Source organism: Orcinus orca, chromosome 5 (genome assembly GCF_937001465.1).
Source record: "Orcinus orca chromosome 5, mOrcOrc1.1, whole genome shotgun sequence".
Classification (NCBI taxonomy): domain Eukaryota; kingdom Metazoa; phylum Chordata; class Mammalia; order Artiodactyla; family Delphinidae; genus Orcinus; species Orcinus orca.
Genome location: NC_064563.1, coordinates 62,331,268 through 62,347,973, shown reverse-complemented (window position 1 = coordinate 62,347,973; position 16,706 = coordinate 62,331,268). Strand labels below are relative to the sequence as shown.

Genomic DNA, 16,706 nt, shown 5'->3' with positions numbered 1-16,706 from the left:
CTCCTAAAAATATAGATCCATATAACCAAGCGGCCAACTGGATCTTTGCACTTGGATGAACTTTCCACAGACACCTAAAACTCAGCAAGTATCTTCTTAGCACAGTATGTGCTCCCCCCTCTCGCTGATATCCTATTCACCTGGTGGCAACACCATGTAACAGCTGTAACGGTGTAAATAACAACAAAGACATTTCTGAAAATACATGATACAGACCTGACCACTGAAAGAAGTAATATTTGCATTTATTTTGACATCTATAGTCAATCATAAGTTGCATTTGGGACTAATTCATACAGTTAGTTCTAAAAAGGGCTGCTAGAGAATTTGATAATTAGGAGGCCATTGGTGACCGTCAAGAATGCAACTATAGTAAATTGCAACCTGATTGTGATTGGTTTAGAAGTGAAGAGAAAGGAAGGAACTATGGCTAGTGAGCACGGACCACTCTTTCAAGCTTGATGGTAAAGAGATAAGAGAGATTAAATGAATGTCATTAGGGGAAAGCAGATGTGAGGAAGTCATCTTTTAGAACAGGGAAAACTGAGCAGTTTTGCAGGCTGCAGGAAGGAAGGTGGTCGTGAAGAAGGGATTGAAGGTAGGAAAAATAAGAAGATAGGAACTGAATAGTGACAACCACAAAGGGAGTAGGAAGGTCTTTGCTTCTTTTGTGTATATTATTATTCTTCATTAACATTTGCTTAAATAAATTCAGGTCTATTTATCACATTGCAGTATTAAATAAGTAATAGTCATAATATTTTTTGTAATTTTATATGCAAACCTTTATATTTATTTTGACATCTATAGTTAGGCAAAAATTGTCATTGAGGCTAATTTGTACAATTAATTAAATCATGTGTTCCTTTTCCTTTTCAAAACTTCCCTTATATATTCCATTCCTAGTGAGTATGATGAATCCTCTTAATTCAACCCATATACAACTAGTAGCTTTCAGTTAAAACTCTTACTTTTTCATAGACTCATAACTCTTATTCTAAAATGAACATTGGGTACTTCATTTGTCAGGTCTCTATCCCATCAAATTTTATTATTGTTTTGTTACTTACTTGCAAATTTTCCTTATATAATACATTCTATGTCTGTGGCCATATATGGTTTTCCTATACAGTTTCCAAGTTTTATGGTTTATTTAGTTCAAGTGAATAAACCCAGCTTTCTGTTTCACTTTTGTGGAGGTAGATAGGGTCAAGGAGAGCTGGTGGAACATTTACAGAGAGGAAAGATTACCAGTTAGGCTCGATGTTCCTAAGAAAACAACAGCTCTGATTCAGTGGTATTAAAAAATTTGGCAGTACTAAAAAATAACTAGATAGTTTTCCTACCAGTTACTCAGAAAGGGTTCATAATGTGTGAGGAAGAGGGGAGATACTGTGTTTGGAGTTTCAGAGACTGGACACTTATCCTGAGCTGAAAGCTTCTTACAGGGAGGGAGGCATTCTCAGCAAATGATGACTATTTCCTTCCTTTCCTCACTTCTCCCACCTCGAGGTCCTCACTGTTTTAGCTTCACTGCACTGCTGCTCCCTCCTCAGCTGCACTGTTTTAGCTCCACTGCACTGACGCTCCCTCCTCAGCTGCACTGTTTTAGCTCCACTGCACTGATGCTCCCTCCTCAGCTGCACATAGGGGAGCAGTGAACAAAATCGGCTTTCCACAAGCAGCGTGCTCAGGCTGAGGTGGACAGGGGCCTAACCTTACTGCCTCAGTTGAAATCCTCAGCCCCAGTGGCTGCCAGGGGAGGTGGGCGGAGCACAGGAAGTGATTACCCTCGGGCTTCTCCTCCCACAGAAGCCCTGCCTCCTCACGCTTGGACAGTGGGGAGGTTAGCTTTCTTTCTCCTTCTAGTTCAGTCCTTTGGCTAATGTGAAAGACCACGCAGAAACTATGGAGTTGCTTTTTGTGCTTGACAAAGTGCAGAGATAGAAGACAGGGATTCCCGGCTGGGAGGAGGGAGGAGAGCTGAAGACCCCGGCCTGGGCTGGCTGATCTAAGCAGTCAAAGTGGGAAGCTGAGTGCTTGAAAGAGGATTATACTCGCACTAGAAATAAGCAGTAAGTGAGCGAATAACCATTATGGCTTAGAAAAGGCTTAATCCCCCTGGGTTATGGGGTGAGCTAGAAAATATTGCTTAACTCTAGAGTAAAACTGGAAGGCTTCTGACTCTGTGTACAGTTGTCTGCTGTTTGGAAAGTAGGGGCTTAAGAGCAAGCCCAGAGCCTCCCCCACTCTTGGAAAATGCCAACTTCTACTTAACAATAGTTGGGGATATAATCTCCTTCCCTAGCCTCTTCCTGGTAAAATTTAGTAATAAACCAGATAGGGAGTTGGGATTAAACTGGAAAAGTGGAATCTGGTATTGGCAGAAATGGCGATCTTGAATTACGTTCTGTGAATGCCGACATTGTTATATCTATTAGCAGTGATTTGCTAATCACAAGAAAGTCTGGGGCAGGACATTGAAAAGGGAGAATTGAAAGCTTTTATGACAGAGAAGCTGAAGAGTCCATATGCGTGAGATGAAATATAAAAATCTGTATAATAATAGATGGAGGGGTTTTTTGAGCATTAAACTAGAAAAGCAGTCAGGGAACATATACTTGGATATAAGCTAGAAAAGAAGAAATTTTAGTTTCAATAATTTTTTGTGCAAACCCCAAATTTCACAATGTTTACAAAGTCAAGACAGTGATTCGGGGATACTTCAATTATTGTGGTACACTATAAATACTGCTGCTGGGCAAGATCTGTGGTTCTCTGGTCAGCAAGTTCTGGCAATGAAGCCACTGCCGCTGGTGCAAAGAATTCTGGGATGTCTGACAGTGAAATGGATGGAAAGACCCACATTCCATCTCTACTTAATGTCCTTTTGTCCAGAAGTCGGGTCATGCACATGAGCTACTTGGTAAGTATACAGATCAATATTCAGAAAGGCATTTCTTAATGTTTTGCATTAGAGGGTTTCTGGACAATATCTTATGGCAACCAGTGTACTAAAGCAAAGTGGAAGGAAGGAAGTCCATCTTGATCAAAACCAACCTTGTTCTTTTTGTTTTCCATCAGTCCTGAAATGGAACCTCAAATGAGGACAAGAATAATAATAGAGAGAAATACTGTGGCCATCTGTTCTGTTCTAAGTGGTTAAACTCATTAATATATGAATGAGAATTCAGATTTTATTTATGCATCCTAGTACTTGAAGATTCAGAAAAATATCTTTATTACAGAAAAACAACCCACAAAAATAGGAGGTATGTTTATTGGGGAGGAAATATGGAAATCTGCTTTTGAAATGTTATAGGAGAAAAAACAGACAAGAATCGTTTCCCACAGTATAAAGAAGATTTATGTCATGTTCGCTGAAGGTTGTAATTCTTCCCCCAATGAGATGAGGATCCTAATATGGCACAGTAGATACAAACATAAGAAATATTTTTAATTCCCTTAATTCTAGTTGATATAATTAATACCGAGAGCAAGAATTGCTTTTTTAAAAAATAATAACCTTGGATTACAGCTAATTATGTAGTGAATTTTCTTTTCTTTTTCTTACTGGTCCTCTATGAAGGTACTATGTTTCTGAAATTATGAAGAAGCAACTGTCATTCCAAATGGTATTTTGTTTAACTATTGCACTGGGAGAAAGAAAAAGAAAAGACTCAGACATATTATCTTTCTCCTGTAACACAACAGTAAAATGGTTGTAATGATCTATGTCCTTTTCTAACTTATGAAGTTATGAACTTTTGCTATGGGGAAGATAAAAGGGGGAAAATGCCAATAAAGTACATTTTTTAAAATGGTCCATACCCTACCAACTTTTCAAACTACCTAATTTTGAAAATTATTTTACTTATCTTTTTAAAATTATTTCTGAGTTGTTTTGCCAATGTTAGTTTTCATCAGATTTATAAGCAAATACAGAAAATCTGAAGATTCGTTACCTGAGTGGTGTTATTCTTGCTTAGTCTTAAAAATATATAAAGGATTAAAATAAAACATTTAATAGTTGAAATCTTAAGCATAATATAATCACTAAATGCAGTTTCAGTCTTTAAGAAAAATGTGCTGGGACTCTTTAAGGAGTTGCTTATTTATCTCGAATTATTAAAGAATCTTTTCTAAAAATATACAATTGAAGAAAGAAAGGAAGCATAACAATATTCAGAGAAGGATTAAAAGTATAATTTGGATGGGAGAGGCTAAGCAGAAGCCAGCAGTTTAATAAAGATATTTTCTGTTGTCCATGAGAGATTGGCATAAAGAATGATGTATTATGACTAGTGAACAATGCTAAGAAAAGACTTTTATCTTTAAAAAGTATTAAGTGGGAATTAACATTATTAATGGAAAGAAACTAAATGATCATTTAAAATTATTCTTTCACAAGAAAAGTAAAGAAAAAGGATATGGAAAACTAAGCAGTGATGAAGACCTGAAAATAATTGTTGATCAAAAGCAGGTAAGTGAATGCTTACATACAGTTTCTAATGTTGCATTGTAGATTTTTGACAACTGAAGCCCTTTGAGCTTTCAGCCCTGCCCTGGAAGCTATATTAGCTTAGCTCATCTAACTGAGGCCTGCATAATAAGATAGATTTTGAAAGCAGCTAAGCCTCCCTGTCTAACGCCTCTGATGCACTGACTTCTGCATGATGTCAACATGTATGTCCTGTATGTAAGAATGATGAAAAATAAAGCAGAGCAAGATAAGAGAATTTTTGGAAATTAAAAGCCCCACTTGAAAAATGAAATCAGTACAATGATAATTTGTTGGAAAAAAATATTTAAATAAGAACCAGAAAGTAAATTATTTTGAAAATGAGAAATGCTACTATTAGTGTAAGACAATAAATATAAGTTAAGAGGACAGGGATATAAGACTTTAAAAAACTGAGAAGTTTAAACATATTGCCCAATTTACTTTCTCAGATTGTCTGCAGTAAATTTAGAGACTTTTTTTAAAAACAAACAAAAAAAGAAGCTATTTAATATTCTTTAATACAGCCTGTGATTTGAGAAACATCTAGCTTATATTTCATATGGGCCCATAAGGTGAAATGAAAACTGCTTAATATACCATAAACAATGACAGGTAATGGAAGGTATCCAGCTCGTGCCACTGAATTGGCATTAGCCCTTAACGTCTTTGTTAATTATCAGGGAGACAAGATAACTGCACATCTATTTCATGTGTAAGTGGCTCTGATTCTGATGTAAGCTCAGGTGGAGACAGAGAAATAATTCAAAGGAATCTGAGCAGATGAAGAAGTTACAAAGAAGGCAGTCAGCAAGTTACAGAAAGCCAAGTTGAATTTAGACAGTTTCCTAATCAATCATGCAGTCTGTTTTGCATCGTGGTGATTGCATTAAAGGAGCCATTGTGTCTATTTCTGAACAAAGGAAAAATGACCATCAGAAGATAGCAACCAGAAACAATTAACTTACCAACTGGCTTATTAGGCCTGGAATAATTAAGGTAACTGAAGTGGTCTTCTGGGGAAAACTGAACAAAGCATCTCCCCAGGAGGTGCAGAGTATGTCCATACTACAGGGTTCACTCAAACTACCTTCAAGTTTTTCTTGCCTTATCTTCACTCTCCTCCTGCTCCTGAGTAAACCAGGGTGGAAGAGTGTTGGATATGGCCCTATGTTTCTACTCAGCGCCAAATTGTCAGTTCGGTTAATAAGATAAGTGGGACTGGAGCCTGAGTGCTCTGCTGGGCTATTAGCTATCATTTTAACTATGCCAGATTAATTACTTGGGGTGTGTGATCTCCATCTCCCATAGATCCTGTGCTGTAGACTAGCATTCTGATGAAAGGACTGGACCTCCCTGGCAAATGAACTAGTAAAATACAATTGAGTATATTATGAGAACATATATACCTATAAATTTCTCTATTAAAATTAAAAGTTTTACTTTTTATTTCTTCTTTAATCATGTAGAAGTTAAATTCCTACTGTTTTTATACTTCTTTACTATCATTCTACCCCCAAAGCTGCTTTTGTTTTCTTTCTTTCTTTTCTTTAGTTTTTCCTAAAGCTTCTTTTTGTTTTAAGTGAATTTGGGGATTCAGAAAAGGGAGTCATTGTTCTTTTATTCTCGTGGCACTTTTCACAAAATTTATATTGTTGTGCCTAAACACATTTTATTAACTGTTTAGCAATCTTTTAAAAAAGAGAATGCACTTTCCTGCTTCTTCAGAAAATAACACTTTTCTTGCCTGGATCAAATGAGGGAGGATTCAGTTTCTCAGTCACTGTTGTCTCTGTAGTTATCATGTTTCCCCCGGTGCCGTTGGACCAGTTGGCACCAGTTGGCAGTGACCCAGCTTTGCTGAGTCATTCATGTCAAAACATGTCTCAAAAGATGAGTAATTATGAATATGAGTTGGCTTTGGTGTTTGCTGTTGGCAGTAAGAGTAGTCCTTCCTTTTGGGGAAGGTTTATTTGGTGTTGATGTAATGAACAAATCCTAGGTAGAAACAATGACAGCGTTGACATCTCGAAGAAAAATATTTGGGAAAACACTCTAATTAGTCTTTATAACACTACAAAAAAATTCTTCCTAAGTTTAAGAGATCAACTTTAAAAGTGTATGTGTGTTTATGTGTGGATGTGGTAAAACACTTTTTTCTAATAGTGCTTCATCTCACAGTTGTTATATATATTTTGGCAGGGGGGAAGGAATCTTTATGTTCAATTTAGTCTTCCTGTGTCTTTTCAGAAACATGGTAGAAATTTGTTAGTCAATCTTCATATAATTGCAAAAAGCTTTAAATAAAATAGTTGGAGTGCTGTGAAGGGCAGAAGTCTACTAAGCTCATTTAATCTGTCATTCAGAAGCTGTTGCTCTACAAATGCTGTGCAAGCTATACGCCGTTTTATCAGTCCTGTGATTTGCCAGTCTTGTACTTCCACAGAAAGCCCACAATTTTGCTTATGTAAGCAAATTAATAGCAGAACCAGCCCAGAGTATGAGGATTTTGTTCACTCTGGCTGCCCACATTCAAGGGGGTAAAAGGTGATTTCTGTGTTATTTCTACATAAGAAAAAGTAATTTTGGAAATGTGTAAGGTTTTCTTCTAAAAGGCAATATTGTGCTTCTCTTTTTGTGAAATTTGAGTGGCAAGATTTATTTGAGATACACATGAAAACATTCCAGAGAATTCTTAGATTAGTGTTGATGTCCTAAAGTAATAGGAGCTGCCATATAATATGTAATCACACACCCACACACTTCTATAGTCATTTAAATATAAATGTATCACATTGGCATTGAAGTCCATATTCTCCAAAAATCCCTAGAGTTTTCAAATTTCAAGCATAGGAAAGTAATCAAAGGAAGCATTAGATAAAAATCTTTATACCTCTAAAACCCAGACATTTGATATAAATATATACAGATATTTCATTATGTGTATAATTATATAACATATATAATAGACATATATACAGTTATTATATACATATAATTATAATAAAATACATAAAATTAGTTCTATATTTGGCTTTCTAGGATAAATACATATTTAAAAGAAATTTTAAATATGGATTTTGGATTATTCTTATTATTTATTAAAATATTCTTTCCTGACTGGAAGGGGGTGCATCTTGTTTAGGAATAGATTTCATGTACAAATGAATTTTCTTTGAAGTTGCTGAGATATCAGGGGTGGGAGTGGGGGAGTAGATGGTCAAGTACCTTGAGTAAGTGATTAAAAACATTAAAAACATTGAGTAAGTGATTAAAAACATTTGAATAAATTATAAATTAATTCTATTTTAAATTACTATTTTTAATTAGAATAGAGTCAGTTTAACTCAAGGTTTGTGTATGTTCACCAAGATAGCTTTTTTTCTAAAATGTTTTCAAATTCCAAGCAGACTTAAAGGAGGTAACCAAGGCTGACACAAAAGTATAGAATATTATCACTATAAAGGGGATACACTTGTAGGTTCAAGCATTTTTCAAAATGGTTTTCACAGTATGTCGTAGATTTAGTTGACTGTAGGACTCAAAGTTGCAGCTGCATATCTTTCAGTGCAATAAGGTGGGGAAATGTCAAATGTCAACCCATGACAAAGGGAACAAGTGTATATGGACCAGAACCATGGTTCTCAAGTTTTAGCAACCTCAGAATCCTCTAGAGGGCTTCTCAGAACACAGATTGCTGGGCCCCACCCACCCCCAGAGTTTCTGATTCTGCAGGTCGAGAGGTTGGGCCCAAGAATTTGGATTTCTAAGTCCTCAGTTCCCACTGCTGGTCCCAGACCATACTTTGAGAATGGCCGGGTCAAAGGAAATAACTCTTGCAGTTCTAAAGAGAAAAAGCATACGTATGACCTGTGATAAATTTGACATTCTTCAACTGGGCATTACCTGGAAACCTAAAAACTAGAATTCATAGACATCCAGTATAATGATGCTGAAAACAAGAAAATCACGGACATTTACAACTAAAGGTGCCTTAAAGACCCAGGTTTGCATCTGACTGAATTCCACTTAGTAGCCTTGTGTTCTTGTGGTAGTCTTGTGATTTGAGGTGTTTCCTTATTTGTAAAATACTACTCTTCTCTTCCCAGCTCTTAGAGTTTCTCTAAGAAGATGAATTTATAACCATTATGTCATTTTAAGTAGCTAGTCATCACCACCTATTAGTCTGCTTGGCCTGCCATACAAAATATCATAGACTGGGTGGCTTAAACAACACAGATTTCTTTCTCACAGCTCTGGCGGCTAGAAAGTCCAAGATAAACAGACTGGCATGGTTGGTTTCTGGCGAAGGCTCTCTTCCTGACCTGTAGATAACCAACTTCTCACTTTATCCTCACATCCTCATATGGCAGAGAGAGAAAGAGAGAGCGAGCGAGCGAGCTCTGGTGTGTCTTCCTCTTTTTAGGGCCCCATTCTTGAGGCATCATTTAACCATTATCACCTCCTTGCAGGCCTGTCTCCAAATACAGACACATTAAGGGTTAGGGCTTCAACACATGAATTTGGAGGGGACACAAACATTCAGTCCATAACACCACCACACAACCCCAATTCAGCAGACAGGAACATTGAGATCTAGAAAGGTGAATCGAGTTTCCCCCGAGTCCCTGCTTAGGTACACAGAGAGGACTGGAAGCCAGCCTTCCCTCCCAATGTGCAAGCCAGTACACCATCTATCATCCTATATAGCTCTCTGCGGTCGCCCATTACTGGTCATCCCATAGGTGGGCATTAAGAAGCTGTTTTGCTTCAGTACTCTAATTATATAAAATAACCGTCTACTAGGAAGTATCATAATTGGCCAGTATTTATTTATTGAACCCTCACAGGGATAATCTTTTCCACAAACACTCCTTAACAGTTTACTTCCCTCTTGGCCCCTATAGCTTATTAGGAGAGAAAAGTCCTTCAAAACAAATGTGCACAAAATTAGAGCTGAAGGGTGGTTGTTGCCATCCACTCACCCTTCCCATCCCTACACAGCCTCCTCCAAGAGGGCCTTGGCCAGACGTGAGAAGTACCATGGGGAGAGACAACACATACCTTTCTTAGCCCAAAACCCTTGTGAGAGTCTCCTTTTAAATTTGTAGGAGAAGCCCGAGCAGAAAGCAATGGAAACTAGAATTTCTGTGATTTTTCTCTAAAGAAAAAGAAGAGACAAAGTATCGCCACCCCCTTGTGTTTCCAGTAGCACATAAGCATTTGAGTAGGATTGTAATTTTATCCTAGTGGTCATTGTGGGAATGCATCCTAAAGAGGAAAATATAGGCCAACGTAAAAGAAAAATGGAAGAATGAGAAAAACAGATTAACAGGAAAAGATACTGAGCTTCCTTCTGCTGCCAGTTAGTGTGGTCATACCACCATCTAAGCAGCTGACCTGATTCTCGGACTCATAAATAGTAAAAGGAATGGGGGTGATATGTATCACTGCCTTGTTGTACTCAGCACCATCTGGCCAGTGCTTTTTTTTGCCATATCAATATGGTGACTTAATTTAAATATAAGTCACATCCCATTTACCTCTGAGAAGGCTTATAAAGCATGAGACCCTGTCTCTTGGCATCATGTATAACACTCTCCCTGGGTACCTTCTTGGAACCCCATGTTGGTCACCAAGAACAGAAACCCCCTTTAGACTTGCAGAAAAGAAACAAGCTGGGCAGCCTGGAGATTCTGAAGCAGGATACAGTGAGACGCTGGAAGGACCAAACACATTATGCCGTTGTGGTTGCCCCCATTATGCTCACAGCAGACATAGGCTCATTAGCATTTTCCTCAGAAAGAGTGATAGATGAGAAATGGTTCAATGAAAATAAGCCATATTCAGGTGTGATGAGAGAGGCCAAAGCTTTTCAAATTTGCTATCTATCTGAAATCAGCATTGGAGTAAACAGAGATTCACTACTGTAGTCCAATCAGTGCCATCTTGTCAGCAAAGCTATTTATCATCAATAAATGTACAAGGCAAGGGGAAAGTTTTGCACAAGGTTAAATAGAAAAATTACTGGGATAAAGGCATTTTTACCCATCTTTTATTCCTAAATATTACCTATTTGTGTCAAGTAATATGAAAATAGTTCTGAGTTACTGGTAATTGAGAAGGGGGTGAGGGGTGGAAATCACAGTAATGCAAAATATCTTACTTTATTTTTCCTTGTAAACTCACAATGCTGAGAGGTTTCTTTGGTTTTTTGAATTGATGCATTTCAATTTAGTATACTGATACCCCTAGGCATCACCTCTGACTCTAGGAAAAACAGAAAGGGCAGACCTAATATCTTAATTTCAGAGTCTTCTGACACATTACTGAGATCTGAAGATAGAAGGCAAAAAAATGTAGAGGGTCGCTCTTTATAGAGTGACACAGGGGCAGGCAGGAGACACCTGAAATGAATGAAGTAGGAGGCCATCATCCTAGTTTCTAGTCTTGGCTATGCCGCTTACTAAGCGGAAGACCTTGGAGTGAGCAATTTAAGTTCTCTGAGTTTCTGTTTCTTCATCTGTGAAGTGGAATAATACCATCTGGCTCAGATGTCTGTTGTGAGGTTCAAATGGGGATGCGCCTCTGAAGAGCCTTGTGTCCAGCTCAGCCTCCTTTGGTCAGAACCAAGTCTAGAATCCGGGACCACTGCTATTTTGTCTCATGCTCTTTCCGTCAGCAGCTCACACTTCCTGAACGTTGAGTTGGTTGTTGCGTCACATTTTCACTTTGCTTATTCCCACCGTTTTCCTAGTAAGCAGTTTGCATGCCTTCTGTAAGATACTGTCAGTTACTCTAGTCTGGTGCCCTTTCGGGGCTCCTGGCTCCTCTGCCACTGCTCGTGTTGGCCATTGCGAATATAGCAAAGTTGTTACACAGTGGTTAAGAGGGAGGCTTTCACAGTCAGGAATCTGAATGAAAACTGGCTACAGCCATGTAGTAGCTATATTACCTTGGGAAAATTAACCAGCCTCTCTGAGCCTCAGGCTGCTCTGCTATAAAATGAGGAAAATTCTATCTACTTCATAAAGTAGTTGTTAGGATAAATAAGTTGCTGTAAACAAAGGCTTAGCAAAATTCATGGCATGAAATAAGTGCTTTATACATGTCAGGTACTGGGGTGGGTGAGTGGTGGGAGTTGATGGTAAAAGCCTTAGATTTAGTAGGTATAGAATCCCCTTGGATTTCTTCAGGACTGAGGTATAATTCTAAACAATAAAGTCTATTCTGAGGTCATAGATACAAATGTCTCCTTGGATCAACCAAGTACAGAAATGAGGGGAACAGACTGTGTGTAAGAAAAATAGGGAGTGAGGAGGACAGTGGCTAATGTCACAAGCTGGCCCCTCTAGAAGAAGCAGCCCCTACCAGCCCCAGCTGATTGCCATCTTGTTGAAAAATGGGCTCAGGATCACCACATATACTAATTTTTCAAGAGAAGCAATTAATCTGCTGCTTTTTAAATGTTTACAACCAGTTTTTAAATTTTATAGCAATGTGTAGTCAAACAAAATAGTGTGGTTCTGTATACAGCCCTGGGGTTCCAGTTTGTGACCTGTTACACTCATGAGACTCTAAGATCAAAGGAGAGTAGGATGCTGACATGGGCCCAAGTGAGCCTCTGCTCTCCCCGTTTCTCTCCTGCTTTACACCCTCTCCCTTGAAAACTAACCTAACCTGGTTGTCGATCTGATTAAAACAATAGACATTAAGATATAACTGTCAGGGCTTCCCTGGTGGCACAGTCGTTAAGAATCCACCTGCCAATGCAGGGGATATGGGTTCAAGCCCTGGTCCGGGAATATCCACATGCTGCGGAGCAACTAAGCCCGTGAGCCACAACTACTGAAGCCCACGCACCTAGAGCCCGTGCTCCGAAACAAGAGAAGCCACCGCAGTGAGAAACCCATGCACCGCAACAGAGTAGCCCCCGCTCACCACAACTAGAGAAAGCCCGCACGCAGCAACGAAGACCCAACACAGCCAAAAATAAATAACTTATATAAATAAATAAATAAAAAGATATGATTGTCAGATGGTCTTCAGTCCCCCGGAGGTTCAAGTACCTCAAAAGGGAACTTGTTACCTAAAGTGTAAAAAATCCCCATTTGATAAAATGAGTAGGTCAGATATTTGTAAGTGGAGAAAGTATTGCTGATAGTTCCTATTCAGGACTTTTACTACCTCCTAGTCTTACCAACTTAGCAACTCAGAGAGTAAACAAGGTACCCGCCTTGCAGAGTAGCAAGTACCCAGCTTTCCTCCACCAGTCCCTCTTCCCCAGTTTTGCAAACAGTAATGCAATCCACAGGGCCCAGTGAAAAACTGTAACCACTGAAAAAGAGAGACCACGAGTTACCACTTCAAGTTCAACAAATATCTTAAATGCCATTATATGTCTTTATTTTAAGATATTAATGTACAGCCTATGTTCATTAGATGCAGCATAAAAAACTGGACTTTCAGACTGGAAAAATATATAGATGTAAGTAATTTTCAAATAGCTCATTTTTTTAATCTAATGGGGAAAAGTGCTGGCAGCATGTTTAGTCACTGAGAAAAATAAATGCAAAATTGAAATGACGTGAGCTGACATGCTGAATGTAAAAATGATGTGATATATGAAAATAACAGGCCGGGACAGTAATGGTTAAACTCAGCCATTTGGAACACAACTTGAAAATAAGCCATTCACCCTTTCACTCTGGAAGGTTTGTTGTGCTTTTACTGGTTTTGTGTTTGGGGAATTTGTTTTGTTTTGTTGGTGCTGGTGTTGTTTTAAGTAGATTCATCTGGTCAGTCTGAGAACTGTAGACATTAGAGCTGGAAGGAATTTCAGAAGATAATCTAATCCAGTGGTTTTAAAACTGTGCTCCATGGACCCCGTTCCCAGCCACTTTGAACAGAGGAGGGGGTTCATGCACGTGGCGTCACCCCTTAGAGAGTAAGTTGGCCCCAGGTGCGCAGACAAGCTTTGGGTGATGAAAGGGCACTGCTGCTAAGAAGTTTGATTATATTGGTTCTACTTCAACCAGAATAAGTTGAGTCTTAGATAGGGAAGTAGCTTGACTGTGTCACTAGGTTATTTTATATCACAGGGACTATTAGAATTCGGGCCTGCAGCCTCTCGTCCTGGCTTCATTCATCTATCCCTATAACTGCCTTCCTAAATTCAACTGCTCCTTAGCCTTTCTTCCAAACTCCCTCATGCTGGTAAGCTAGGCATACCAGTCAATCCAGAGAAATCACTTGAGAGGAGTGTGTCTTTCAAGTGCACAGCTAACTCTATTAAATTTGTCTGATAAGCTTTTATGAAAGGATGTTTATATGAGATGCTTCCTACTTCATAACGAGGTTCTCACAAACTTTGTGACAACTTCCCAGTTTTAAAAGTGGAATTTGAATCTCCTAAGATGCCCCTAATGAGCTTAGCAGAGTGTTTCCTCCACGTTGAAGCAGAGGGTTTTTCCACGGCTCATCTCCCAGGTCTTCTGCACCTGGATCAACTTATCATCTCCCTTTCAATTGGCCTTGGGGATTGTGAGCCCGGCCCACAGTTCAGCATCTAGCTGCCTAGTCGGTCCATTCTGAATGGGTTGCCAGCGCTTTGTCTAATGAACCTTGCCTGTGACTCACTGGTTACTGATTCCATCAGTGTCTATTGTCATAAGGGCTTCGAAAAACAGTTGTAGGTGGAAATATTTATACTGAAAAGATTTATATTACAAAATCTGATAAATAAAAATGACTAAGGAACAGAAAGACTGTACAAATGGTTTTTTTTTTGTTGGTTTTTTTTTTTTGATACTTAAACAGCAGAGAGAGTTTAGAGAGTAGACTTCCCTTCCTTCTCTTCTGACTTTGGACCTAGATGCCTGTGCTCTGCCATTGCCCTGACCTTGTCACTTCTGTGGTTGTGCTTTTATTTCTCTCCCATCCAGACTTTGCAGTACATGTCTTTTCCTTTCTGCTCAGCCCCACTCTCTGATCCCCGCCTTTGGAATGTGTCTCTTATTCTGGCACTGCATCTATAAGGTTTGACAGAAACACAGTTCTTGCAAACCTGCTTTTTTTTTTTTTTTAATGCTCCATTGCTTCCTTCTCTTTCTTCAAAACAACTCTATAATTCTGTCATTTCCATTTTTAGTCATTAATTTTTCACATGGTCTACCCCCAGACAGGGTGAGTACCACTTCCTATCTTGTGATCTACGAAAAACACATGCACACACAAATCTTCATTCAATACAATTGTTATTTATTCCTCATCATAGTATTTTTTGGCCAAATGATCTCATTCTTGAAATATATGAATAAGTGACTTATTAAAGAAATGGTGAGAGAATGTACCATCTCGGCTTTGTGCTAGAGGTTCTGAATAGAAAGAAATATTCATTCATCACTCTTTTCTAACTAAATTATCTCATTTGTATAATTAATGAATAATTAATGAATTCTTGTAGAAAAACACTAAGCATGGAAGTAGTTTTCTTCCAGTCAAAGGTTGTCCAGTTATCACTTCCTTACACTCTCAGCTTTTATCTTTAAACTTTAAATGTGTCCCCAAAATTGACCCATTAATTTCTGTGAACTATGGGAATAGCTTCTGACAAAGAAATGAGTGATGGTGCATCAGCTGATGGATTTTTTAAATCAAGTTGTTTAGTACAGAATAAAACAAATTGAAGCTCACAAACATGCTTAGTTATTCTTAAACTTTTAAGCTAAAGATATAAAACCTTAGGAACTCTGCATTTTAAAAAAAATGGAAGAAATTTGTCTTTCACTAAATGAATGAGCAATCTTACCCTTTCATCCAGACTCCAAGGAACTTGATTTAAAATCCTTCCATTGTGGTTTTATGAACCACAGTAGCCGTACAAGGCATGCATGGACCCCAACACTGCTTGGGTTACAGGTGACAGACACTCAAGACACAGAGAGAAGTGATGCTTCTCGCTGCCTCCCACATATTACACAGACTCCTCAGTTGGGCTTGCAGGCCAGGGTTGGTCCAGTCCCTGACTACCCTGTTATCCTTCTCCATGCCCCATTCATACTGAACAACTTGAAGCACCCCAAGTGTGTAACATTCTTCCTCCCCTTTTGCCTTTGTCCTGTGCATGTATATACATATATGATACACATCACAAAATCTTCTGATATATCCCCTAAGACTGGAAGGATATAGATGGAGGGAAGGAGCCCTTCTCATGGTTCTGCTAGAGACTTTCACCTTTGAGAATCCAAATGCTAGGAGAGGAGAAAGAGAATGAACAAACCCCTCTTGGCTCTGCAGACAGACTTCCTAAACCCCATAGATGTGGGGTCGGGGGGGAGTGAGTAGTGTAAAAAAGAAAACAAAAGTGAAGCTATTCCTAAAAAGGATAAGGAGCAAATGGGAAAACAGAAAAATCTGAGAACCTATTGTTTATAGAAGTTTGGTATGTAAACAATTTTGCTATGTGTCTTCTGGGGTTTGGTTGTGGGGGAAATATTTAGTTACATTTAGCACGTTTACACCTTTTGTTGTTCTAAAAAAAAACTGGTACTTGATTCTGCCCTGTTCCCAAGACACTTCCTTTCATGTGATACAGGAAGGGGAGCAGTGGAGAACCCAGCAGAACCAGTTCAGGGATGCTGGCAACATTTAGCTATCAGTATTCAGGAGGGACAACCAAGCAGGGAATCATGTGTTTAAAAAGTGGTTCTAAGATAGACTACGTGAGCAAAATTAAATTGTCTTCCTCTTAATTATGAGGTAACTTAACTTCCAAAGATACATGGGATGCTGCTTTTGAAAAAAAAATAGCATTATTTTGATGGAAATGAACTAACTTCCTACTTCATTCATTTACTTTACAAAAACTTCTTAACAGCCTATTTCTCGCAAGGTATTTGCCAGGTGCTGGGACACAGAAATGACATAAACATAGGCATGGCCTTTAAGAAGCCAACAGTACAGCTTGGGGCTTCGGTCAATAGGCAGTTATGGTGCAGGTGCTGCAGCAGATTTGGGACTGAGGACTTCAGGGAGTACTTAGGACCCTCAGGCCTCTAAGATGTGTATCATTTCCCTAGTCATGGTCCTGAAAGAATTACAGAGTCTTCCTAGTGTTCAGTGTATTCCCAGGACAAGACATGGTTTTGGGGAACAATGACCAAATATGTTTTTTAGAGCCTAGATGTTCAAAGAGAGGTCC

General features: G+C 38.7%; 1 protein-coding gene and 1 long non-coding RNA gene across 9 annotated transcripts in view; both read left to right on the top strand.

Moving 5' to 3' along the window:
* Nucleotides 1-16,706, top strand: part of PEX5L (peroxisomal biogenesis factor 5 like) — a 254,902-nt gene that overhangs the window by 60,271 nt on the left and 177,925 nt on the right. For 4 of the 8 annotated variants that reach the window (XM_004270503.3, XM_033429468.2, XM_004270500.3 and 1 more), the window contains exons 1-2: nt 1,870-2,926; nt 4,412-4,483. The exons of the other annotated variants lie outside the window; for them this stretch is intronic. In XM_004270503.3, coding sequence (XP_004270551.1) covers nt 2,834-2,926; nt 4,412-4,483 — 165 coding nt within the window. In that variant the 5' untranslated portion in view covers nt 1,870-2,833. Of the gene's footprint in view, nt 1-1,869; nt 2,927-4,411; nt 4,484-16,706 lie in introns of those variants that run through there. 8 annotated transcript variants of the gene reach the window in all.
* LOC117201587 (uncharacterized) lies at nt 5,447-16,125 on the top strand. Its single transcript, XR_004483627.2, has 3 exons — nt 5,447-5,500; nt 12,944-12,989; nt 16,101-16,125. It is a non-coding gene; the product is annotated as an uncharacterized LOC117201587 (long non-coding RNA).